Raw genomic sequence first — 27,757 nt, forward strand, 5'->3', positions numbered from 1 at the left:
CACGTAATTTACCTGAGGTATTTTACGCGCCCAACCCTGACAATCTCTGAACAGTGGCGTCATCCGACAACAAGTTGCGGTACTACATAAGTTATGTTATTCATATAAAGGCCAACGCACAATTGCTTCGCGAACGTCGTTCGTAGTGTTCTAAGTCGGTTATATTACCCAGAGAATATTACCGAGAATATAACCGACGATTAAATTCTCTGAGAATTTAAGAGAATGTGACATAACCTCACTTTTGTCGTTACACTGTGGTAAATTCGATTGTCCGACGTTGTGTTTTTATTTAGTAGTTGTTATTTTGTTAATTAAAGTGGCTATATTTTTAAAGATTTAAAAAATGACAAAACCAAAGAGTGTAAAATGGAAATATTTTAAAAGCAATGAATACAAAAACAATTAAATTCTTCTGTAAATTTTGTAAACAAGAATATGCCACAAATGCTATATATTAAAGGTACTTGCACAGCTCTACTGACTGCAGGTTGTCATGGTAACACATAAGAGCAAGAGAGTCAGAAAATTCAAATTAAATGGTTTTTCTCTCTTACTCTCGCAGCAGAGCTGACAGAAAGCCTTTATTCACAAATAATTTCAAAATATTTATTTAAAAAATTTTTTAATTCATTGTATATAATGTTAAATATAATCCTTATTCTTTATTTATCTATATTCAAAAGTATCTAAACTTTTATTCGTATTAAGTTACGCATATTTTATAAACCTTATAAATGCAAATGACATTAAATTTATAACTTAAAAAATTTGTGGTTTTACTTTTTTTTATTTACATATATAACTTAAAGAATTTTTTTAGATAAAAGTAATCATCGCAATTGTGCTGAATTATATGTATTTATATTAATAAAAATAATAAATATACATTATTTAAATAAATAAACTTAAATTCTCAATATTCTCTTAAATTCTCTTATATTCTCTTTAAAAAATTAAATTACCGTAATTTCCTCAGGGAAATTACCCCAACTTAAATTCTCGAGAATTTAAGAACACTAGTCGTTCGCGAATGTAAAGCGTGAGTTGGAAAAAAATACAAATATATCTCTGTCTTTTTCTAACCCATGTATTGCGTTCGCAAACGACATTCGCGAAGTAGATGTGCTTTGCTTAGCCTTTAATTATAATCGAACTTCACTTGTAAGTTCGTTTAATCATAAAGAGTTACGTTAATAAAGGTAACGCGGCTCGTAACACTGCGCAGGCAGCAAAGCTGTGACCGTACCTTAAGACTACATTTATAGTAAATTAGGAACCCATCTCTGCGTAATATAACCAAAAATTAGTTTTCAATTTTGATAATTTGTCAAAGTTTATTTATTCTGTTTTTCACATTTATATTTTCAAAAGAAAAAAAAAGTCTGTTTACTTTCCTTATTGTAAATAAATAAGTGAACATGCCTACAATCGGAGTTAAACGAGATCTTTTATTTCAAGAACTAGGAAAATCGTACTGTAAGTTGTTCAATTGTTTATAAATTTTCTCTAAACACGTGTATTGTTTTTTTTAGCAGATTGTTGAAAGTAGGAAAAAAACATCTCCGTAAAATATAAGTTTACGTGTAATAGAACCGGCTTTTTACATTTCATTAACACTTACAGATTTGTTTAATAGTTTTTATAAAATAAATTTTTCCAGATTTGTTATTTAGTAAAGATTTAAATTATTAATCAATTACTGTAATTTTTTAATTTTAATTATCAATTATTTCAATAGTTTTAAACTGTAAATGTCCAAATTCATAATGTTATGAAGTACCAATAATGTAAATATAAAGCAATAAAAATTAATAAAGTAATATATTTTTTGTTTTATATTACAGCTGACGATGAATTTCAAAACCTGTGTTTTCAATTCGGTTTGGAATTAGATGAAGTGGTAAGAAATAAAGTATCAAGAAGTTCTAAGGCAAAAGCCTCAAATAAAAATAATTATTAATTTCTATCATTATTTTATCGTCTGATAAATTGAAGTTTCAGGAAAATCAGATAATTTTGTCAAAAGTACAGGAAAAATATAAAAATTCTAAAATTACAAGAGAAAAAAATTTTTAATGAATTTTAATTTAATAAAAAAGCAGCATTGAAGGGTTGAAATTGCGTCCAAAATAAATTAATTTTGAAACAATTACATTTAAAATTTTTTATTAATTACTTAATTTAAAAAAAAATTAAGTGTAGAATTCGTCTTTTCAATTCAAGTTTCAAAAATATTCAAAGTTCTAAAAAGTCAGGGTTTTAAAATATGGCAGTTCTATGTTTTTGGAATTATTGCCTTTTTGTTAAACTGAAGTACCTAATTGAAAATTTTTAAATAATTGATATTTCCAAAATACAGCATCTAAAAATTATTTTTTGTACCCTTGAATTTTTTTGTAAGTATCAGAGAACAAGCCTCGGATATTATGACTTTCAAATATTTTCAAAAAATGCGACTTTTTTCCATTCATTTTTCAAAGATTGACACTTTTTCAACTTTTCTTACAGAAATTGCAACAAAATACTACATTTTTAGTATTAAATACAAATTATTTCGATTTTTATGATATGAAAAATAACTATAGCCAAATCTTTCAAAAATTATTTTTGAATATTTTTTTAAGATAAATTATTAAAGTATAGCACCGATAATTAAAAATTTTTTGAATAATTAAAAGTTTGTAAAATTTAATTGAAAATAATTGATTTGTTTAAAGTTTTTTATTAAAATTTTATTAAAAATGAACTTCTGAAGAATTTTAATTTGCAAATTTGGAAAATAATTAAAGTCTCAAAAATTTTATTGAAAAATCTTTCAAGTGTAAATTTAAAAATGAAAATTAGCTTCTAAAAATGATATTAAAATATTTTTGAGAAATGTAATTCTTTGAATTTTTTCATTTAAATTTTTTATAATTTAATTATTTCCAATATTTTCAATTACCTGCATAGTTCCGAAAATTCAAATACATACAAAAAATAATAGCATTACAATTTTTTAGAATTATTTTTAAGATTAACATTAACAATCATGTTTGAAATCTATAATTAAAATTCTTCAAAAAATTAATTATTTTTTTAAACTATACAAAAATTATTTTAAGGAATTCAATTATTCCAAAAATTACAGCGTAATATTTAAAAAAAAACTAATTCTTAGAATTGTTTTATCATAAGTTTTTAATATTCCATTATCTTTGAGCAATGTGAATTAAAATTTTTGTAAATTTACTTTTTCACACTTATTAAAATTTTGGAGAAATCATGTTTATATTTATAATTGAATTGCTTTAAAAATTTAATTTTTTTTAAATTTGTCACAAATTTAATCATTTTAAAAAAATTCCACCAAATTTCAATTGTTTAGAAATTTTTCAATAGTATATATAATTGAAAAACTATTGTCTTTCAAAAATTGTTTAAAATTTTAAGAATTTCTTTATTATAATTTTTTAAAAATATTATAACTTAATAACTTTTAAAAAAAGCATTGATAGTTACAGTTAGAATTATTATAAAAAATTGAATTTTTATATTTAAATAATTGAATTCTCGAAGAACTTTCGGAAAATTATACAAAATAATTATTTTACAGATAATGTTTAGTTAAAAATTGTAGAAAATAATTGAATTTTTGAAGGGTTATTAACAGTTATAATTTTTAGAAATGATTAAATTTCATGAGGTTTTATATTGAAATTTTAGGTCCATCTCTTTTGTTTTGTAATAATTTATTTTTTTTACTGTGTAGTAACATTAATTATTATTTAGATGTTCTTATAATTAAGTACCGTTTATTAAGGGGAGACCCCACCTTTATTTTGACCCCTTTAAAATAAAATTATTAAACGAGGTAATATTTTTTTTTGCATCATTTTTAACCTGAAAACATATAAGATGGTCAAAAATATTTAATTTAAATTTTTGAAGAAATTAGAATTTTTTTCTTTTCACCTATTGCATATTATTGCAAATCCATGCGAGAAGTTGTTTAGAATGGTAAAATATGCATGGAAAAAAAATTTCGTTAAAAAATATTAGAATTGTAAGAGAAGATCGATTTTTAATATTCAAATCTTTAAATTTTGCCGAAATTTCGAAAGCCTTAAATCTTTCATTTTTTTCCAAATTGTGTATATTTACGTAATTTGATGCTATTATTCAAAAAACATTGTTAAAATTGACATTTAGCTCATTTTTTTGGTAAAAACCATAAAAATCATAGTCCGAAGCTTTTATGATATACTTTATATATATACCGAAATAAATGCAAAAAGCCATGAATTTTATAGTTTTTACCATGAAAATGAGCTAATTGTCAATTTTAACAATGTTTATTCGATTCAGAGCATCAAATTGGAAAAAATTAAAGGTTCGGGATTTCCGACATTTCGGCAAAATTTAAAGATTTGAATATTAAAAATCGATCTTCTCTTACAGTTTTTAATATTTTTCTACGAAAATTTTTTTCCATGCATATTTTACCATTCTAAACAACTCCTCGTATGGATTTGCAATAATATGCAATAGGTCAAAAGAAAAAAATTCTAACCTCTTCAAAAATTAAAATTAAATATTTTTGACCATCTTATGTTTTCAGGTTAAAAATGATGCAAAAAAAATATTACCTCGTTTAATAATTTTATTTTAAAGGGGTCAAAATAAAGGTGGGGTCTTTCCCTTAAATATTTTTGAGTTAAAGGCTTATCGGTCGTTTTAATAATTAAATGAATTAAAACGACGATAAGCCTTTTACTCAAAAATATTCAATATTTAAGTTTCTTGTTGAATATGTTCTAAAAATTATAATTTATTTTTTATAGACGTCAGAAAAGCAAATAATCGCAAAAGAACAGGGCTCAGAACAAAGTGATGGTGCGTCGGAGGAAATTATTTATAAAATTGATATTCCTGCCAATCGATACGACCTATTGTGCTTGGAAGGTTTGGTGACAGGACTCCTCGTCTTTTTAGAAAAGTACTTGCAAATGTTTTTATATTTCACTATTTGCTTTTATTAGAATTTACAAAGTTTTTTCACGATGACAGTCATATTTTATATTCAAAATCCCTTTTTCATTTTTTTATCTTTTCAGGAATAACCGACTAATACTATTTCACCCTTTTTATATTTTTGGCAACTATTTCAATGGTTCCTAAATGAAAACTCTTTTGTGAAAGCAAATAGAAAACAAGTAATTGAGATAAATAAAAAGAAAATGTTTCTTTTTGAAATAACAGTTTTAAAAAAACTATTTTTGTCAAAAATTAAATTACTTTCTTTGGGTACTTTTTTTAGATTTTAGCCAATAAAAGATACAATTTCTGTTTTTTTAGAATTTACACTGCTTTAAATTCGCTAATATATGAAATCAAAAAATTATTATCAAAAATTATAATCAAATTCTTTAAAACGATTCAATTATTTAAAAAAAATATTCAATTATTTTCAATATCTAGTATTTTCATAAAATTTTGCAAAAGAATTGAATTATTAAAAACAAATTTTTTTAATTCATCAAAAATTCAATTATTTTCATAAATAATAAAATTTCCACGGACTAATTAAATCAATTTAGAATAGCATTTTAAAAAAATTCGAAAAATCAATTATTTAACTAAATTTTTTTACAATTCTTCACAATAATTCAATTACTTTCACTAATATTAACATTTTTCATGGAAATTAAATTTTTTTTAAAAATTAAAATATTTGATAAAATTCTAAGCAAGAATTCAATTGTTTTCATAAATAATAAAACTCATCGAATAATTTCAATTATTTTCAATACTATTTTTAATTAATAATTCGAAAAATTCAATTGTTTTCGTAAATAATAAAATTCTTTTTAAGTTTTCAATTATTTTCGTAAATAATGAAACCCAATGCTGAATTTCAATTATTTTTAATACAAAATTTTAATGGAATTCTTCAAAAAGTGTAATTTTATTAAAATTCGTCGAAAGAATTCAATTATTTAAGAATTTGTTTTTAAAATTCTTTATGAGAATTCAATTATTCAATAAGTTAATTTTTTTTATTTAAATAATTGAATTCTAGTAGAATTTTCTAATAAAAATTGATATAAAAATTAATTTAACTTAGAATTTCAGATTATAATTGAACATTAAAAGGATTATAGCGTGAACATTTAGAAATAATTGAAGTTTGAAAAGGTTTTTTAATATAAAATCTATGAAAATTTGAATTTTTCATACTTTTAACTAACAATTCTGTAGAAGAATTAATTTCTTTGAAAAAGTTTATTTCAATTTTACTTGAAATAAAATGAAATAAAATTGAATTGTAAACAAATAAATTTGAAAATTTTCAAAGAACTTTTTCAAAAATTATTTAAAATAATTGATTTATAGAAGAATTTTAGTTAATAATACTAAAAAAAATTTAATTTTGGAGAAATTACAAATTAGGTTGCAGAAATTCAATCCTTTTTATAAATATTAAAATTCTTCGCAGAAATTAAATTATGTTGAAAAATAATAAAATTCTTTTTAGGAATTCAATTATTTTCAACACAATTTTAATCAAATTTCTCGAAAAATGTAATTATTCTTAAAAATTTGATTATAATTCGTCAAAAGAATTCAATTAATTAAAAATTTGTTGATAAAATTCTTTATGATAATTTAGTTTCGAAAAACATTCAATTATTCAATAAATTATTTATTTTTGTATTTAAATTAATGGAATTCCGGTACAATTTTTTAATAAAAATTGATTAATTTCAGTTAAAATTTTAGATAATAGTTAAATATTAAAAGCAATATAGCGTGAATTTTTATAAATAATTGAATTTTGAAATTAATTTTTTTGAAAAAGTTTAATTGATTTGATTTAAAGAAGAATTTTTGTTAAAAATTCTAGAAAATAATTGTAATATAAAATAATGATTTTATCACTGGGCCATCTTTAATTATTATAAAACATGAAGAAATTGATCATGTTTTGTTATCGATATCTTCATGTTTTATAATTATGAAAAATTTAATTTATAGTTTTATGAAAATTTTTATATTTTTTTCATTCAACTTTTTTTTATTTGCATTTTTTAAGGAAATAAATAAATTGTTGTAAAAAATTTCAGTTCTTTAAAAAAGTACGATTTAAATGAGCCTATGAACGTTAAGAGACATTAATTTCTTCGAATGATATTAAGAAATTTGTCAAATCACCAAAAATGAGGTATTTGTTAAATATATGATTGAAAAATTAACATTTTTTTCCGTTAAGATGTCATTTTTTTCAGAATTTTATCAGTTTTTTGAAAATAAAAAGGAAAAAATTTTATATATTTTTTTCAAATTTTAAAGTTATTTAAGTCATCAAAAAAGTAATTTTTCAAAGATACGTAGTTTCTACTCTGTATTACTTAAAACATAACTGTTTTCCAAACTGTTTGAAAAAGATGCCATTCGTTTTTTATTTATCAATGAAAATGAATCTAATTTTGCAATTAAAATTCACTAAATTAAAAACAATGAAATTTACTGTAAAAATGAGACGTCATTTTTTTCATTTAATACATTTAAATAGAAATAAGCAGGAATTTAAAAATTTCATTTTTTTTATTAGAAGTTTTGGGTTGTCCGCTTTGCGTAAAATGACCCTATTATTTTATCGTCTTTTATTTAAATAAATAAATATATTTATAAATATGTTTTCAAATATTTTTATTCGACTTATCTTTGATATACTCAAACTGAATTTTTTATCATTTTAGAGTACCCTTACCCCGTTATAAAAGCATTAGGCCGAAAAATGGAATGCAAAAGATCGTTATGAAAAAGTCTGTAAGTATATTTTTTAAAGAATAAAATACACATTAAATTTTAAGAAACATTCAATTATTCAATAATTTATTTATTTTTGTATTTAAGTAATTGAATTCTAGTAAAATTTTTTTAATAAAAATTGATTCAAAAATGAATTTTAGTTAAAATTTTAGGTAATAGTTAATAATATAAAAAGCATTGTAGCATGAATTTTTAGAAATAATTGAATTTTTAAAAGGTTTCAAATTAAAATCTGAAAAATTTTAAATTAATTTCATACTTTTAAATAACAATTCTGTGGAATTAATTTTTTTTAAATAAGTTTATTTCAATTTTTTTCAATTATTGGAAGTTTTCATTTTTTTATAATATATTTAATTAAAGAATAAATTTTATAATTTATAAAAATAATTGAATTGTTGAAACGAATTTTACTACATTTCTTTTAAAATAATTGAATTCTTTTGAGAAATTTTATTAAAATAGTAGATTTTAGAAAAATTTGAATTTCAGCAAAGAACTTAATTATTTGTGAAATATAATTGAATTCTTAGTACGAATTTTATTACATTTTTTTAAATAATTGAATTTATGTGAAAAATTTTATTACTTGTAAAAATAATTAAATTCTTGTGAAAGGATTTTATTAGAATTTTTGTAAACAATTTCATTTTTTTTTTGGAAATGTAAATTATTATAAGTTGGTACTTTAAGGTTTGAATTTGAAATTTTTGAAAATCTCCATTCCTAGGGAAAAGAAAATAAACTTTTTGTGTCAACCTTGTTTTTTTATTAAAAGACTTGGATTTTAATATAAGAATATAAACTTTTCAATAAAATTCAACTTAACAGCATCTTTAATAACATTAATTTATAAACTAGAAAAAAATGAAATTCTGAAATTAAAAATAAATTGTGAAATACTTAACAGTGTTTACAAGTGAGGCAACATTTGGTCGCTGCAGTCTTGAGAAATGTAACTTTAACCCAGGATTCATATAATAGCTTCATTGATCTGCAAGATAAATTGCATCAAAATATTGGCCGAAAACGCAGTCTTGTTTCAATTGGTACTCACGATTTAGATACAATTCAAGGACCATTTGTTTACGATGCGAAACCACCGGAAGAGATTTTCTTCAAACCTCTTAATGCGGAAAAAGAATATACCGGAAACGGTATCATGGAACTCTATTCTGTAAGTTAATCATCTTATCATCTGTAACATACTTTATTAATCAATGAATCTATGTTTAATTTGAATCGTATTCTCATTTTTAGAATCACGCTCAATTGAAGCAATTCTTACCAATTATTAGGGACAGTCCTGTGTATCCTGTAATTTACGACAGTAAAGGTGTAGTACTGTCGTTGCCGCCAATTATTAATGGGGACCATAGTAAAATCACTCTTGATACAAAAAATATTTTCATCGAATGCACTGCTACTGACCTTACCAAGGTAAATTCATTTTATTAATTATAGTTAATAAATTTTTATTTACTTAATACTTAATAATTTAAAATAGAGTAAAGAAAATGTAGTTAAATTTTAGGGGTCTAGGTTGATTGTGACAAAAGATATAAATAATTTTCACTTTTTTAACACTGTGTTTTATGGAAAATTGCATTTTCTTGGTCTTCAATGTCAAATTGTGAGAAATCTGACAAACAGATATTACTAAATTAAACTAAACTTATAATTAAATACTTTCAATGTACTTTCATATTATGTGCTGACTTTTCAGTTTTATAAGTTAGAAACGTCAAAAATTCTACCTTTAATATTGAGTCTATAAGGATTTTTGGTGATTTTAATCACTTATATCTCCTCAGGTGCAAATTGAGAAAGAGCTGCTTTGTAGTTTTATTCATGTTTAAAAAATCTGCTTCCAAAAACGAATTTGTTTGTTAAAATGAAGGAACGGAGAGAAATTTTGACTTTCTCCCTGATTCCTGAAGAATATATAGAGGTGATTCTCTCAAAAAATTATTAGATTCTGAAAGAAATGTTCTATTACATTTATATTTACGAATTTCTTTAAGTGTAAAATTATTCGACAACATCAATAACTTCTTTTTTAAATAAATACATTTTTAAATAAATCATTATTATTTTTCTATAGGAATTAACGATTTCAAATGAATACCTTCTGAAATTAAACAACTTATAAAAAATTAGTATAAAACATGAAGAAATCGATCACTCCGAGTATTTGACTCGGAGCAATCGGTTTCTTCACGTTTTATAATAAATTTAAAATGACAGAGTGATAAAATCATCATTTTATATTATAAGAATATTGCAACTATAAATTTAAATTTTCAAAGATTTTAATTTTTGAACCCTTTTCAAAATTCACTTATTTAGAAAAATTCACGCTATGATGCGTTAAAAATTTATAAATAAATGAATTGGTGCGAAGAAATTTATAAAAAATTGGAAAATAATTAAATTCCTGTGAAATTTTTATCAAATTTTCGTTTAAATAATTGAATTCTTTTGGAAAATTTTATTAAAATAGATATTAAAAATTATTGAAATGAGGAAAATTTTTTAAAATAATTGAAATTTTGCCAAGAATTTTATTAAATTTTTTGAAAATAATTGAATTTCGGAGAAGAATTTTATTATTGATAAAAATAATTGAAATTTTAACGAGAATATTTATAAATTTTTGAAAATAATTGAATTTCTGTAATCAGTTGTTCTTAAAATTTCTATTTAAATTCATTAAAAATTGAAATTTTAAAAAATTTCATATTGAAGCCTTTGAAGTTGATCTATTTTTGCAGATTTTAAACGCAACTCTTTTGAAATCTAATTAATTTTGAAAATTTTGAAGTAAAATTATTCATTAAATAATTTCTAAGTAATAATTTATGATAGTTTTTGAATAATTAAGTTATTAAAAAAGAAATTATTGTCAGAAACAGAAAAAATTGAAAGTTTTGTATTAAAATTCTTGATAATTTTTGTGAGGCAAACCAAAATTTAGAATTTTCTTATAAAATGTAAAACTTAAATTTTTTCCAGTACTTTTAATAAAAATCCCTGACTTTTGCCTGATTTCCCTAACCAATTCTAATTTCCCTGACTTCCCTGACTTGTGGAAACCCTGTATAATCTCTTTTTTACTCAATCATTCTAAAAATATAAATACTAAAAATCTTTTTGTGTTTAATAAAACATCATACCTTTAATTTTTTGCCATTTAACAATCGATTTCTTATCATTTTTATAAGATGAGGTGCATCTGTGAAAAAAATATTTTTTTGTCCTACCTGCACGGAAAGTATGTCATTTCGGGCACTTGGAGCGGGCGCAAAGTATCTCATTCCCACCCAGGGGCAGGGGAAGCGGGCGCAAAATATTTCTTTTTATGTTAACTATAAAAATGCAAACATTTTTAACTTGTTTTATTTTGTCTATAAAAATGTGCAATTTTTTTTTATTTTCTCTAAAAAAATTATGACAAATTTGGTTTTGTTCCCATTTCGGTTGTAAAAATTGTCAATTTTAAATACATTGTTTTCTTATTTCTATATTAAAACTTCTATCATTATAGACTTCAAAGAGTTAACATTTATATAGGGTTTAATTTTTAATTAATATAAGCGTTTAATCGTTCGTGCCCTCAATGACATACTTTCCATGCAGTTAGGACAACAAATTATGTTAGCATCATGGGCGCAAAGGACCCTGGCGAAATTTCGGGACCTCGGGGACACTTTCCCTCTCTCGGCTTCGCCTCGGGCGCGAAATTGTGTCCCCTCGGTCCCTTCATTTCGCCATCGTCGCAATCACCTATTTTGCGCCCTTGATACGAAAATAACTATTCTATCCTCCTTGATTCGGTTTTCAAAGAAATTTTTCAACACTCCTTGTCCCATTTTTCCACTGCAACCCAACTCTCCCAACAAGCGAAAAATTTTAGTGTTTGGTTTGTTTAATTTTTCGTTTGTTTACATTTCACAACTTGGACATGGACATTAATAAAGTGAAACTTTTTGTGAAACTCGTATTATGCTATTATATATGTAAATAATGAAAATTTTTTATTTTCAGGCGCGAATAGCAGTTGACACAGTAGTAACTGCTTTCAGCCATTACTGTTCCGAAAAGTATGTTGCAGAATCAGTTGAGGTGGTTTACCCCGATGGACAAACATTTTACTATCCTGACCTAAAGTACCGAACTGAAAAAGTAAAAAGTGATAAAGCAGCACGATACATTGGTGTAGAGTATGTAAATTTAATTACTTCATTTTCCTTTTTTGTAAAACTAATAGCTCACTCTAATTGGCAGTAATGAAAGAAAATTTTATGAAATGCTTTCAGAAGTTTAGAGCCAAAACTTAAATGTTTATTAAGGGGTTATGCCACTCTAGGCTTTTAAAAAAATCGATTTTTATTTTTTTGCATTAAATAGTCCCTTAGGGTATCAGAAATAACATATCGTAGTATTACGGCTAGGGAAAATCACTAAGTAATTTATTTTCGTAGTTTCGTATTTTCGTAGCGGCGAGGTCCTTTTGTTAGCGCGCTACGGGAGGTGATCTTTGAAGGATCTAGAGCAGGTATAAGGCTACTTTTCTGTCTAAACTATAGTCTACTCTACACAATTTGGCTTCACAAACAGTATGCAAGCGTCTGTTTCAGTCAGTTAGGCATAGTCAAGCATGTGAAGAGCATATTAACTTTAAACTTTAAACGCGATTATCTGAAAACTACATTTTTCGAGTTGGCCGCACTAACAACTCGTACAATTTTCAACCGATTAAGTTCAAACTTCACAAACATCTTTGAAAATATATTTTTTAAGGCATCACGTAGGATTTTTTTTTATTTTGTATTGTTCATTTGTTATTAACAATTTACTGACGATTTTTTGGTAGAATTTAGAAAGGTTAACTTCAGAAGTGCGCCATTTGACCATGGATCAATATATCGAAAAAAATCCTACGTGTTGCTTTAGCTATTGTAATGTACAATAAATAAAAAATTATATACCCAAGATATTTCAAAATTTACGGGAACAGTTGGTGCGGCCACGGACCATATGCGCCACAGAGATGTCGACGGAAAACCCCAACAGCGTCGCCATTTTTCATTAAATTATTATAAAAATTTATATTTTTAAACTTCAAAAGATGTACAATAAACTCCTCATATTCCAATTTTAATTGACTTTATAAATTCTCTGCAAAAAAATCACAAAAAATGCCTATTTTTTCGGTTTCTAGAGTGGACCAAAAATGACTTATTGTTAGTTGCAAACTATTTTAGGCAGTAACTTAAAAAAACGGTTTTTAGCTCTAAAACAGGGCTCGAATAATCATTATTTTATATTATTATAAGACTTTATAAAAAAAAAATTTTGTAATTATTTCTTATGAAAATAATTGAATTGAACCCCTTGATGCAAGAACCAGACGCAGCCCATTTAATTTCAATAGTCTATGTCCGGTTCTTGCATCCAGGGGTTCAATTATTGAGAAGAAATTTATAAAACATTAGTAAGTAATTGAATTTTGCAGAATAATTTTGATATTTACAAAGATAATTGAAGTTTTGAGGAGAATTTTAAGAAAATTTCGAAAATAATTGAATTTCTGAGAAGAAATTTCTTACTTTTGAAGATAATTGAATTTTGCAAAGAATTTTATCAGAACTTTTGAAAATAATTAAATTTCCAGAATGAATTTTATTATTTATGAATAAGATAAATAAAATTTTGATGAGGAATTTAAAAAAAAATTTGAAAATAATAGAATTTCTAGGATGAATCTTTTTATTTATAAAGATAATTAAAATTTTGACAAGAATTTTATTATTATTTTTACAAATAATTAAATTTCAGAGAAGAATTTTATTATTTATGAAGATAATTGAAATCTTGAACAGATTTTTTTAAAATTATTTAAAAGTAATTGAATTTTGCAGAAGAATTTTCTTACTTTTGAAGATAATTGAATTTTGTAAAGAATTTTATCGAGAAAATTTGAATTTGAAAAAAAAATTTGAATATAATTGAGGCCTTGGATCCAATAATTCGCCCGACGCTCGAAGGCACGCGCTAATACCAGTCGGGTAACAGTGAGTGGCCCAGAGGCGCTCACTGCTCACTGACTGGCAGTTACGCGTTCCTCCGAGCGTCGGGCGAATTATTGGATCCAAGGCCTCAATTGAATTTCTGCGAAGAATTTTATTACTTATGAAAATAATTGAATTTTAGAGAAGAATTTTATTATTCATAAAAATAATTGAAATTTTGACAAGAATTTTATTAAATTTTTGTTTAAATAATTGAATTTAGGAGAAGAATTTTATTATTTATAAAAATATTTTACATTTTAAAGAGAATTTTTAAAAAAATGTTAAAAATACCCCATTAAAATTTTTCTTTGAGTTTTATTAAATTTTATTCCGGATTGTTTGATATTAAAGTATGTGTTGTCGAGAAATGTGATTTTTTTACAATTTTGACAATTTCGTGTTTCCTTTTTGTCGTTTTTTCTAAGATTTCATGCGACTTTTTTTCGACTTTTTTGCAAATTTTATGCGACTTTTTGTGACTTTTGTTGTGAATTTATGCGACTAAAGCGTCTTTTTTTGAGTCTTAAAGTCGATCCGAGCCTTGCTAAAATAACATTTTTGGGTGTTTAAGTAATTTAATGCATTTACTAGTTTCTCAAAACGAACAAGTTAGGATAGGTTAATTTTCTTGAATTTCTTACTGTTCAGCATTATTTTTTGAAATCTATTTTGAAAGTTGCTAGAACGGCGATTTCTTTTTCTGTTTAAAAACTAGACAAACTCCGGATGAAGTCGCAAAATTATTATCAAGAATGCACTTAAAGACGGAAGTCGAAAAGGGAAATGAATTGTTAGTCGAGATTCCACCTACACGGCATGATGTTATTCATCCCTGCGACATTTACGAAGATGTTGCAATTGCTTATGGCTATAATAAGATAAGAAAGACTTTACCACAAACTATGACTATTGCAGCAGAGGTATTTCATGTTTCACTTTTATAACCATGAATTTTCATTTTGTTATAAGCAATTATTCATTAAAAAGTAAATTATCATTTCCAGTTACCTTTGAATAAATTAACGGATCAGGTCCGTCAGGAATTGGCTTGTGCTGGATTTACTGAAGCTTTAACCTTCTCTCTGGTAAGAATTTTTAAATTTACATCGCTTTTACAAAAGCTTTTTTTATTATTGTCTACTAGCTAAAATAGCGAATGTAAATTTTCTCCTTTTAATGTCGATTGATATTTAATAATAATATCCATTAACATTTCTAATGGATTTTTTTATTATAGAGAAAAATTTTTTAGAAAATACGTTTTAATTTTTAAGCATCAAATTACTTTTAAAAAAAATTTCTTGACGTTTTATTTGATGGATTTTGATAAAATTTGGTATGAGTAATATACAATAATCATGCTTTCAAACAAAACTTATTTGTTAGATTTTGATCATAATTTGTTTAAAATAGCAACAATTGTTATAAACGAATAGAAATAAAATAAACTTCTCCGCCTAATTTCGTATTTTTTATGGTCAATTAAATAGCATTATAATTGGTTAGCTTTTGATCTATTTTAAAGTAAAATAATTAAAAACCCATAATCTTATTGTTTAAATAATCTAAATCAACAAATTGATAACTTTGTTAATGTGTCACATTAAGTGTTCATCCTTTTTACAAAATACGTCTAGAAAAATCGACTTAAACTTATTGTTTCGTGAAACAACTTAAAAACATTATTAATTGTTTATAACAATTAATTTTTTATTAATAATTGTGTGTTTTGTTATTACAAAAGTTATTAAAAAATATGAAATTGATTAATTTTTAGTATTTTAATAAGTAGAGTAGAGGGGGGTAATGTAGTGCACTGGGTTTACTGACTAAACGAATGAATTGAATTACTTGCCGTTGGTATAATAGGGTTAAGGTATCAAAGTATATTAATGTACATATATCATTTTGGCTTTATTGTGCTTCTTCTAAAAGAAGTTGTGGAGTCACTTCAAAAACACTAGATTTCGAAACCATATATTTCCGTTTTTTTAGTGACTTGAAGAAAATGTAAGGCTCGTTAAAAAAGTATCAGGAAAGTGCTTTTTCCATGTAAAATTTACTTCTGAACACAAATTTAGTATTGTTTTGACGTTTAATTTTGTTTTTATTGAGATATTGAAGTCAACGTGAAAAAAGTGCTTAGGGCATTGTAGTGCACGGGGTTGGGGGCAATGTAGTGCAATTGTACAGAGTACCGTAAATATGTATTATTTAACCATGTTTGCTTTTTGCAAATTATTGCAGTTTTCTTTCAGTTTTATCTAACACAGGACCAAAGAAATCTCTAGTTTTTAGTGCTGTCCACGAGATGAGATGATACCATGCAAAGTCTAGATCTCGTCTCGGTTTTTACATGCAAAGTCTCATCTTGTGGGCATCACTACTAGTTTATAGTTTTTTAAGTTTCTTATGTTCCTAATATTATATCTAATAAAATAAAATCGTTTATGATATATTCTCTGCTTTTTATTTCACTAACAAAGTGGTGCACTACATTGCCCCACAAATTTTAGAATGTCGAAAAAAAGTGCCTTCAGTTTTTTGGATATAGAAAAACTCCATCTACATCTACAAAAAAATAATGTTCACCATAAATGTAGCTAGAAGCATTGTCTTTCCAACGAGTCCTTATTGATCAAAATTGGTTGAAAATTGTGACCACAGGAGTCTTCGAAAGAAAAGTGCACTACATTACCCCCTTCTACTCTATTCTTATTAAACGTACAGGGCTTGAAATTCAATTATTTTGAAAAAATCTAAAAAACATTGTCAACATTTCAATTATCTTTATAAATAAATATTAAAATTCTTCTCGGAAATTCAATTATTTTCAAAAATTTTATTAAAATTCATTACAAAATTTCAATTATTTTCATAATTAATAATATTTATCACACGAATTCAATTATTTTCTAAAGTAATAAAATTCAATTATTTTTCAAAAATTTAAATAAAATCTATTGCAAAATTTCAATTATTTTCAAAAGTAATAATATTCTTCGCAAAAATTAAATATTGTTCAATATCTACTAATTTCTTAAAATTTACCAAAAAAATTTAATTATTTAAAAAAAAAATTTAATAAAATTTTACAAAATCTTTTAATTATTTTCAAAGAATAATAAAAATTTCACAAGAATTTCATTAATAACAAATTTTTTTATAAATTTCTTCGCAATCATTCAACTATTTTCATAAATAATAAAATTTTTACGGGGATTCAATTATTTTCGTAAATAATACAATTCTTATTAGGAATTCAATTATTTCCAATAGAATTTTAATCGAATTCCTTGAAAAAATTTTTAAAAATTTTATTAAAATTCGTCCAAAGAATTTAATTATTTAAAAATTTGTTGAAAAAATTTTTAATTGGAATTGAATTCCAAGAAAAATTCAATTATTCAATAAATTATTTATTTTTGTATTTAAATAATTGCTATTCCCGTAGAATTTTCTCATAAACATTGATTTAAAAATAGATATGAGTTAAAATATCTTAGATTATAATAATTGAATTCTTTCGAAAAATTTCATTAAAATTTTAAAAATAATTGAATTTTATCGAGACATTTTTTCAAAATTGTCTTAAAAATAATCGAATTTCTACCAAAAAAAGTTTTATCAAAACTTTTTAAAATGTTTGAATTTCTGCTTAAATTCTGATATTTTTGAAAATAATTGTATTCTTGAGAAGAATTTTATTGAGACTTTTGAAAATAATTGAATCTCTGCAAAGATTTTTATTATTTTACGAAAATATTTAAATTCTTACGAAAAATTTTATTAAAATTTCTGAAAGTAATTGAAGATCTGCTAAGAATTTTATTATTTTTAATTTATGCCAAGAATTTTATTAAAATTTTTAAAAATAATTGAATTTTTAATCAAATTTCTCGAAAAATGTAATTATTCTTAAAAATTTTATTAAAATTCGTTGATAGAATTCAATTATTTGAAAATTTGTTGATAACAATATTCTTTATGGGAATTGAATTTTAAGAAACGTTCAATTATTCAATAAATTATTTATTTGCATTTTATTTGTATTTAAATAATTGAATTCTAGTAAAATTTTCTAATAAAAATTCATTTTCATTTCATAAAAATCAATTTTATTTAAAATTTTAGATAATAAAAAAAATAATTGAATTTTGTAATTAATTTTCTTGTAAAAGTTTAATTGAGTTTTTTAATATTATTTTTAGTTTCTATTTTCTAATATTTATTTAATTAAAGAATTTACGAATAATTAAAATTTCGTAAAATTGAATATTGTAGGTAAAGAAATGAATTTGAAAATTGTCAAAGAACTTTTTCGAAAATTATTAAAAATAATCGATATAAAGAAGAATTTTAGATAAAAATTCTTAAAAATAATAATTGAATTGATAATGATTTTAATTATTATAAATTATTTTTATTAATAATTATTATTAATTATTATAAAACATGAAGAAATCGATGACTTCGAGTCGAAGACTCGGAGTTATCGATTTCTTCATGTTTTATAGTTATGAAAAATTGAATTTCTAGTTTTAAGTAAAATGTTCTCTTATTTGATTAGGCCTGATTCTATTTTTGTCAGTTGGTCCGTAATTTTTAATTTTTGGTCCGTAAAGTTCGTATTTTTAAATACTTTTACTGCTTTGAGCCCTGAATATATTATTTCTAAAAAATAAACATTACTCGGAAACAAAAAATAAAAGATTTGAATCAAAAATTTGTTCTGTGTTATATTGTTTACAACAAATTAGAAACTAAAATAAGATCACCGAAACGACGTCTATTTTATAAAAAAGTAATAGGGTTTTTTTCTTTTACCTTCTATACGTCTTCCAAAAATCGAAAAAATTAATTTATTAAATAATTGTGGAAGAATTTACAAAATATTCAGATAAGAAACTTTTTTTAATTAATTTTCTAATGCTGGAAAATATTTGGGGTAAGTTTCTAAACTAATTACGTTCCTTTTATCAATAAATATTGTAAATTTTACAAAAATTATCCCTTTTGTATAAAAAGAATATTTTTTATAATTTTTATTAACAAATAAAAAATTTCAGATATTATTTATTAAAAATCGTCCTCAAGGAATCGATGCGCAATTTAATAGGCTTTAATTAAAAAAATAGTTTATTAAAAATTGAAACTTTAAAGTTTCAGCACAATCACAAAAATATTAATAACTTTTGTCCTGATGCAATATACCTACTGACTTTTTCTTGTTTTAAAATACTCGCAATAATATCAAGTTTCAGAAAAATTTACCGACCCATCGCCAACATTGATTTTTTTTTAGAAAATTTGCTCTCCAAGTTTTATTTGAAAATAAAAGAATAAAATTTACTGTACATATTTTTATTTCACGAATGTTTATAAATTGTATCTCATTTCAAAACTTTGCGTGTCAACACAAATAATATGTATAAATAAAATAAATAAAAACAATACATTTTTTAGATTAGTAAAAATTCTTTTCAAAATAAAAAAATAAAAAAACATAAGTACAAATGTTTTACTTTAGTTGTGGAGAAAATAGACAAAAGGATTATTATGTATATAATTATTTGTATGCTTTCAGTGTTCGCGAGATGACATTTCGGAAAAATTGGGTCACGATATGAAAACCATTCCTGCAGTTCATATATCAAATCCAAAGACTCTTGAATTTCAAGTAAAATTGCAATATTATTATTATTATTATTAATGAAAAACTCTTGATATTATTACAGTTTACTATAAACCATATTTAAATTTAACAGGTGGCAAGGACAACACTTTTGCCAGGAATCTTGAAAACTGCAGCTGCAAATAAGAAGATGCCATTACCTCATAAATTATTTGAAGTTTCTGATGTTGTGGTCCGCGACAATGAAACTGAAGTTGGTGCTCGTAATGAAAGACATCTTTGTGCTCTCTATGGCAATAAATCGGCAGGATTTGAAATTATCCACGGACTTCTTGATAGAATGATGAATCAACTTGAAATTTCCTGGGATGCTAATAAGGATAACAGTGGTTACTACTTGCGAGCTGCCGATGGTAAATCAAAAAATATATTTTAAAAAATATCCCAAAACATTCCCTCTAAAAGACTGGGTTAAATTTTAAATATTGCATATTACAAACATTTTTCAATTTGCAAAGTTTTTTTTAAATTGAAATTCCTTTTAAATAGTGTCTTTATTGTTTGCCTCAAAAACTATGAAATTACTACGAATAATCTATTAATTAACTATATTAATTTGAATGTTCTTTTATTCTTTCATTCACTTTTTCTGTCCCTCACACTCTGAAGTTGTCTTTTGTTTATACTTTTGTTTTTTGTTAACTTTAGATAGAAAATAGAAATCATCAGAATTTTTTTTACTTCTTTTCATTAAAAGACTAAAATTTTGTTAAATATTTTGTTTTGTCAAATTGAAATTATTTTTGTTCTTTACTTCTAAGCAAAATTAGAAAATTGTTAAACAACCGTGATTAAGAAATAGAAAATTTATTTATTTTCCATTATTTTCTTTTTCAATCACAATTTTTTTAAGAAAATTATTATTTTGTTTTAGAAAAAGAAGAAAAATATTTGCACAATTTATATTTTAATCTTATCTTTGGAACAGGATTTTCCACAGGAATTAAGACTTTCAAAAATTTCAAATTCAAACCTTTTTTAAATTAAACAACTTTATAAAACTTGAAGATATCAATTGCTCCGAGTCGAAGACTCGGAGTGATCGATTTCTTCATGTTTTCTAATAAATTAAAGATGACCGAGAGATAAAATCATTATTTTCTATCATAAAAATATTGTTACTGTAATTTCATCAAAAATATTTTCATCATTTTAATTAAATTATTATTTTCTAAAATTTTAAATTATTTTTTATGAAAATAATAATTGAATTCCTTAAAAAATTTTATTATTTATGAAAATAATTGAATTCCTTGTGAATTTTAATTATTTTATGAATATAATTAAATGTTTGCGCAGAATTTCAATAAAATTTTTTATAATTGAATTCTTTTGAAAAATTTTAGTAGATAGGTATTATAAAAATCATTGAATTGAGGAAAATTTTTGAAAATAATTGAATTTCGGAAAAGAATTTTTTCAAAATTTTTTAAAATAATTGAAGTGATTCGAAGAGTTTTATCAAACTTTTTTAAAATAATTGAATTTTGCAACGAATTTTATTAAAATTTTCAAAAATAATTGAATTCTTATGAAGAACTTTTATTAATTTTTTTGTTCAATAATTGAATTATTGCGAAAAAATTTATAAAACATTTGCAAATGATTGAATTCTGGCAAAGAATTTTATCAAAAAATTTGATAATAATTGAATTTCTTCGAAGAATTTTATTGTTTATGAAAACAAGTGAATTATTGCGAAAAAAAATGGCAAATCATTGAATTCTTGCATAGAATTTTATCAAAAAATTTGATACTAATTGAATTTCTTCGAAGAATTTTATTGTTTATGAAAATAATTGAATTTAGGAAGAATTTTATTATTTATGAAAAATACTTTAATTCTTGCGATGAATTTTAATAATATATTTCTTTTTAAATAATAGAATTCTTTTGTGAATTTTTATTGAAATAGTAGATATTAAAAATAATTGAATTTTGAAATTAATTTAATTCTACGAAGAATTTAATTCAAATTATTTTGAAAAAAAATCAAATTGTTAAAAATTATTTCATTAAAATCTTTGAAAATTAATTTTAATAAAAATTTTAAGAATAATTACATTTTTCGAGAAATTCCATTAACATTGCACCAAAAATAATTGAAATTCTGCGATGATTTTTATTATTTATGAAAATAATTGAAAACCTACATACCTATAGAATTTTATTATTTATGAAAATAATTGCGAAGAAATTTATAAAAAATTTGTAAATAATAGAATTCCTCTGAAATTTTTATTATTTAATTCATTCATTCAAAATTGTCATTTTCTAAAATTTCAAATTAAAATTTTTTTTAATTATAATTGAATTCGTTTTGGGAAATATTTTATTAAAATCGTAGATATTGAAAATCATTAAAATTAGAAAAATTTCTGAAAATAATTGAACTTTGGGAAGAATTTTGTTATTTATAAAGATAATTGGGATTTTTACGAGAATTTTTTTCGTCAAAAAAAATTCAATTCTTTAAAAATTTGTTGATAAAATTCTTTATAAGAATTTTATTTATTTTTGTATTTAAGTAATTGTATTCTAGTAAAAAATTTTAATAAAAATTAATTTAAAAATGAATTTTAGTTAAAATTTTAGGTAGTAATTAATAATATTTAAAGCATTAAAGCATGAATTTTTAGAAATAATTGAATTTTGAAAAGGTTTCAAATTAAAATCTGTAAAATTCTAAAATTTTTAATACTGTTAACTAACAATTCTGTGGAATTAATTTTTTTTAAATAAATTTATTTCAGTTTTTTTTAATTATTGGAAGTTTTTATTTTCTTTATAATATATTTACTTAAAGAACTTCCGAATAATCTATTTATAATTTTTGAAAATAATTGAATTCTTGCAACGAATTTTATTAAATTTTTTTTAAATAATTGAATTCTTTTGAGAAATTTTATTAAAATAGTAGATTTTGAAAATATTTGAATTTCAGCAAAGAACTTAATTATTTGTGAAATATAATTGAATTCTTGCAAAAAAAATTCCAATACTTGAAAATAATTACATTTTTCGAGGAATTTATTCAAAATTGTATTAAAAATAATTGAAATCCTGTGAAAAATTTTGTTAAAAAATGAAAATAATTGAATTCTTAGAACGAATTTTATTACATTTTTTTAATAATTGAATTTTTCTGAAATGATTTTATTAGAATTTTTGTAAATAGTTGAATTTTTTTGAAAAATTTTATGGAAATTTAAATTATTATAAGTTGTTACTTTCAAAAGGTTTGAATTTGAAATTTTTGAAAATCTTCATTCCTAGGGAAAAATAATAATGTCTAAATATTTATTTAAAAAAGAAGTTATTGATATTTTCGAATTTTAGGGTCAGGGAAAAAGTGATAATTTTGGTCTGGAAATTAAGGAAACTTATATTTTTAATAAATATTATTAATTTGAATTTGTCAACAAATTGATTAACAAATGGAATTAAATTAGTAAAGAGATATCTTGAAAAAATGTATCGTACTGCTGGCAATAAGATTTTATTTAGAAAATATTTATTAATGAAATATTATTTGTAAGTTAAGAAAACAAACAAATTAAAATAATAAATTTCATTAATTTAAAAAACAAGTTAAAATTTGATGTATATATTTTTTCATAAGAAGACATTTTACATCACTTAATCTTAAATTCATTATCAAAACAAATAAGTTCTTTTTTTATTTACAAAATTTAATTTCTAAATTAACAGAAAATGAGTAAATGTATAGAAATTTTATAAATACTTATGATAAAAAGTTAAAAGAAAAAAAAATTATAATTTTTGCAAAGATATCTCTCAGCCATCAAAGATCACTTTTTTATTGACAAGTGTGTAAACATTTGAAATCTGGATTGATTATTTATATAAGGGGTCGTTCATAAACTACGTAAAATTCATCGTAAGAATTAAATTATTTTTCATAAATAATAAAATTCTTCTCAGAAATTCAATTATTTTCAAAAGTAATAAAATTCTTTGCAAAAATTTAATTATGTTAAAAAATTTTTTTAAATTCTCATCAAAATTTCAATTATCTTTATAAATAATAAAATTCTCCTCCAAAATTTAATTATTTTCAAAAATTTTAATAAAATCCTTGAAACAACTTAATTATTTAGAGAAATAACAAAATTCTTTGCCAAAATTCAAAATTATTTTTAATACAATTTTAATAAAATTTCATGAAAAAATTCAATTTTTTAAAAAATTTTAATAAATCCTTTGAAACAATTCAATTAATTTTATAAATAGTAAAATTCATCGTAAGAATTAAATTATTTTTCATAAATAATACAATTTTTTTCAGAAATTTAATTATTTTCAATACTGTTATTAACAAATTCAATTGTATTCAATAAATTAAAGAAATTTTTCAAAAGAATTCAATTATTTTCTAAAAATTTTAATAAAATTCAAAAATTAAATGTTTAATTTCAATTATCAAGAAACACGATTATTGTAAAAACTTGAAAGAAATTGTTCATAATATAAAATTTAATTACTTTGAAAATTTTCAATTAAAATTATTAAAGAAACTTCATTATTTAAAAAAAAATTGAAAAAATTTCTTCCAAAAAATTGAATTACGATTTTCAAAAATTTTCATAAAATTATTCCCAAAAATACAATTATTTTCATAAATAATAAAAGTCTACGAAGAAATTCAATGATTATCAAATTTTTTGATAAAATTCTTTACAAGAATTCAATGATTTACAAATTTTTAATAAATTCTTTCGCAATAATGCTAGAATTCAATTATTTAAAAAAAATAATAAATTTCTTCGTAAGCATTCAATTATTTTTGAAAATTTTAATAAAATTCGTTGCAAAAATTCAATTATTTATAAAAATTTTGTTAAAATTTTTCGTATCAATGCAATTATTTTAAAAAATTTTGATAAAATTCTCGGCAAAATTTAAATTATTTTCAAAAATTTTCCTCAGTTTAATGATTTTCAATATGTACTATTTTAATCAAATTTTCCAAAAAAATTCAATAATTTAAAGAAAGTTTAATAAAATTCTACGCAAATATTTAATTATTTTCTTAAAATAATAAATATTTCTTAAAATTGAATATTTTTAAAGAAATTTATAAAAAAATTTTAAAATAATTGAATTCTTTCAGCGAATTTTAATAAAATTATAAAGAATAAATGCAATTTTCTATCAGTTTGTGTAAAATTGTACATAAAGAAATAATTGAAACTCTGCTATAAATATAAATATTGTTATTTTTAAAAGTAATTTAATTCTTGCAACGAATTTTATTAAAAAAAATTTTAAAGAATTGAATTCCTGCGAAGAATATTTTATTTGTGAAAATAATTGAATTCCGGAGAAAAATATTATTATTTATGATATTAATTAATTTCTTGTGAAGAATTTTATTCAAATTTTTTAAATAATTGAATTTCTCAGAATTTTTTATAACATTTTGAAAATAATTAAATTCCATCGACAAAATTTCATTGAAAAATTGAAAATAATTGAAATCTGACGAAGAATTTCATTAAATTTTTTTTTAAATAATTGAATTCTTGTGAAAAGTTTTATTTTTGAAAAAAAATTGAATTCTTCGGAAGAATTTAATTAAAATATCTTAAATAATTGAATTGCTTCGAAGAATTTTATTTTTTAAGAAAATAATTGAATTGTTTCCAAGATTTTTACAAACATTTTTGACAGTAAAATTGTAATTCCTATAAGGAATGTTATATTTTACGAAAATAATTGTATTCTATAGTCAATTTTATTATAATTTTTCAAATTTATAAAGCATTTTATCTCAAAATTTTTCAAAATAATTGAATTTTCGAGAAAAATTTTATTATTTATGAAAATAATTAATTTCTTACGAAGAATTTTATTCAAATTTTTTTCAAATAATTGAATTCCCATAAAAAATGTATTATTTGTGCAAATAATTGAATTCCTGTGAAATTTTTATTAAAATTTTGTTTAAATAATTGAATTCTTTTGGAAAAATTTATTAAAATAGTAGATATTAAAAATAATTGAAATGAGGAAAATTTTTGAAAGTAATTGAAATTTTGCCAAGAATTTTATTAAATTTTTTGAAAATAATTGAATTTCGGAGAAGAATTGTATTATTTATAAAAATAATTGAAATTTTGACGAGAATGTTTATAAATTTTTGAAAATAATTGAATTTCTGTAATCAGTTGTTCTTAAAATTTCTATTTAAATTCATTAAAAATTGAAATTTTTAAAAATTTCATATTGAAGCCTTTGAAAGTTGATCTATTTTTGCAGATTTTAAACGCAACTCTTTTGAAATCTAATTAATTTTGAAAATTTTGAAGTAAAATTGTTCATTAAATAATTTCTAAGTAATAATTTTATGCTAGTTCTTGAAGAATTAAGTCATTTAAAAAGAAATTATTGCCATAAACAGAAAAAATTGAAAGTTTTGTATTAAAATTCTTGTCAATTTCATAGTTTATGAGGCAAACAAAAAAGACACAAAAATTGAGAATTTTCTTATAAATTCTAAAACTTAAATTTTTTCCAGTACTTTTAATAAAAATCCCTGATTTTTTCCTGAATTCCCTGAATTCCCGGACTTCCCTGACTTGTGGCAATCCTGTATTAAAAGTTGAATTACTGAAAAAAAAACTAGAAATTTCTAGCCCTAAATGCAGTTTATGAAAAAAATGACAACAATAAATTGTCATACTTTTTTCATACATCAAAAACACGCAAACCTTATTTTAATTATAGTCTTTTGATTAATTTTCTTAATTAATGAAGCTAAAAAAGAATATTGTTTACGATCTTGATTTTTTAAAAATCTTGGAAAAAATTTAATTACTTAATTGTTTTTCTTCTTTTGTTTTCATATTGGTCCAATTTTTGTAATCAAACCTTTTTAACAGTATTTTAATAGAATTTCAAAAAGAAATTTCAATAAATGTTTATTTTTTTCAGATCCAACATTTTTCCCACAACGCTGTGCCGAAATTATTGTTTATGGTAAAACAATTGGTAAGATGGGAGTTTTGCATCCGAATGTTATTTCGAAATTTGAATTGTGTCTACCATGTTCAGTTCTAGAGATAAATATTGAATGTTTTTTATAAATTCTTTTTTTTTAAATCAATTTTATATCGTGAATGTACATATAATTTATAAATAATAATAATAATAATTTTCGATATAAAATAAAAAAATTGAATATATTTTACTTAAATATTAAATTTTATAAATCCTTTAAAAATTAGTTTTAATTTTTATGTAAAAAATTGTTAACATTCTGAGAGAAGTTTGAATAAAAATGGAACTAACAAAGGCGCTAGTAAAATTGAAATTTTTATATTTACAGTCACTGCCTTGGAAGTAAAGCACTTTTTTATGATTCTTTTTTTATTATTCTATTCAGACCGCATCAATTAATTAGACATTAATTATCTAAAAAATCAATTTTATTTTGTCAAAATATCAGCTAAAATCACTAAGTTGCAGAAATGGCTCGATTAAAAAAAGTAATTCAAAATAATTAAAAAGAAAAAGAAATATCTAATATCTGCAATATTAATCATTCTTTTTAAATATTTATTTATTCATTTTCTGTCGCCATATTGGATCCGCCATTTTGAATTTAGTAAATCCGACCTCAAATTCATAATCAGCGATCTAAAAAAACTCCCGAGTAACAAATTTCAAGTGATTCTTTTATCATTAACATTTTTTATGAATTTTATTTTGTGTATTCTCGAAATTTTATTTTTTGAAAAAATTTAAATTTTTCTAGACTCATACGATTGGTTGATCAGAATCATTAACTTGAAGCCTATGAAAAATTCAGCAATGAAAAATAATAGAAAATGTGGAAGAAGTTGAAATTTCAAATTGTCATCAGTAAAATTTTAGCAAAACATAATTAACTTGGTTTAGCAGGGCTCGAACTAGGTCCGTAAATCCCGTAAAAGTCCGTTTTTTTGAAAAAAAGGTCCGTAAAGTCCGTAATTTGATTGAAAAAGGTCCGTAAAGTACGTAAATTATACGATATAATTTTGATAATTTTAAAGAAATTACAAATAATTGAAAGAATTCAATTATTTTCAAAAGTAATAAAATTCTTCGCAAAAATTCAATTATGTTCAAAAATTTTTAAAAATCCTCGTCAAAATTTCAATTA

The 27,757-nt window shown here is 22.4% G+C and overlaps 1 protein-coding gene across 1 annotated transcript; it reads left to right on the forward strand.

The window, feature by feature from the left end:
* The first annotated feature begins 1,275 nt into the window (after nucleotides 1-1,275).
* Nucleotides 1,276-26,803, forward strand: LOC122504823 (phenylalanine--tRNA ligase beta subunit). Its single transcript, XM_043616093.1, has 12 exons — nucleotides 1,276-1,479; nucleotides 1,848-1,903; nucleotides 4,827-4,981; nucleotides 7,746-7,815; nucleotides 8,729-8,995; nucleotides 9,079-9,258; nucleotides 11,866-12,041; nucleotides 14,611-14,815; nucleotides 14,900-14,980; nucleotides 19,483-19,575; nucleotides 19,664-19,943; nucleotides 26,548-26,803. The coding sequence occupies exons 1-12, from the start codon at nucleotides 1,422-1,424 to the stop codon at nucleotides 26,697-26,699; spliced, it is 1,773 nt and encodes a 590-aa protein (XP_043472028.1). The 5' UTR covers nucleotides 1,276-1,421; the 3' UTR covers nucleotides 26,700-26,803.
* Nucleotides 26,804-27,757: the final 954 nt, after the last annotated feature.

The sequence above is a fragment of the Leptopilina heterotoma genome, unplaced genomic scaffold (assembly GCF_015476425.1).
Source record: "Leptopilina heterotoma isolate Lh14 unplaced genomic scaffold, ASM1547642v1 Lhet_32, whole genome shotgun sequence".
NCBI classification, from domain to species: domain Eukaryota; kingdom Metazoa; phylum Arthropoda; class Insecta; order Hymenoptera; family Figitidae; genus Leptopilina; species Leptopilina heterotoma.

Coding starts and splice junctions, on each gene's coding strand:
- LOC122504823 (XM_043616093.1), top strand. CDS start 1,422: ATGCCTACAATCGGAGTTAAACGAGATCTTTTATTTCAAGAACTAGGA. Junction 1,904..4,826: donor GTTTGGAATTAGATGAAGTG/GTAAGAAATAAA, acceptor TATTTTTTATAG/ACGTCAGAAAAGCAAATAAT. Junction 14,816..14,899: donor CTATGACTATTGCAGCAGAG/GTATTTCATGTT, acceptor TATCATTTCCAG/TTACCTTTGAATAAATTAAC.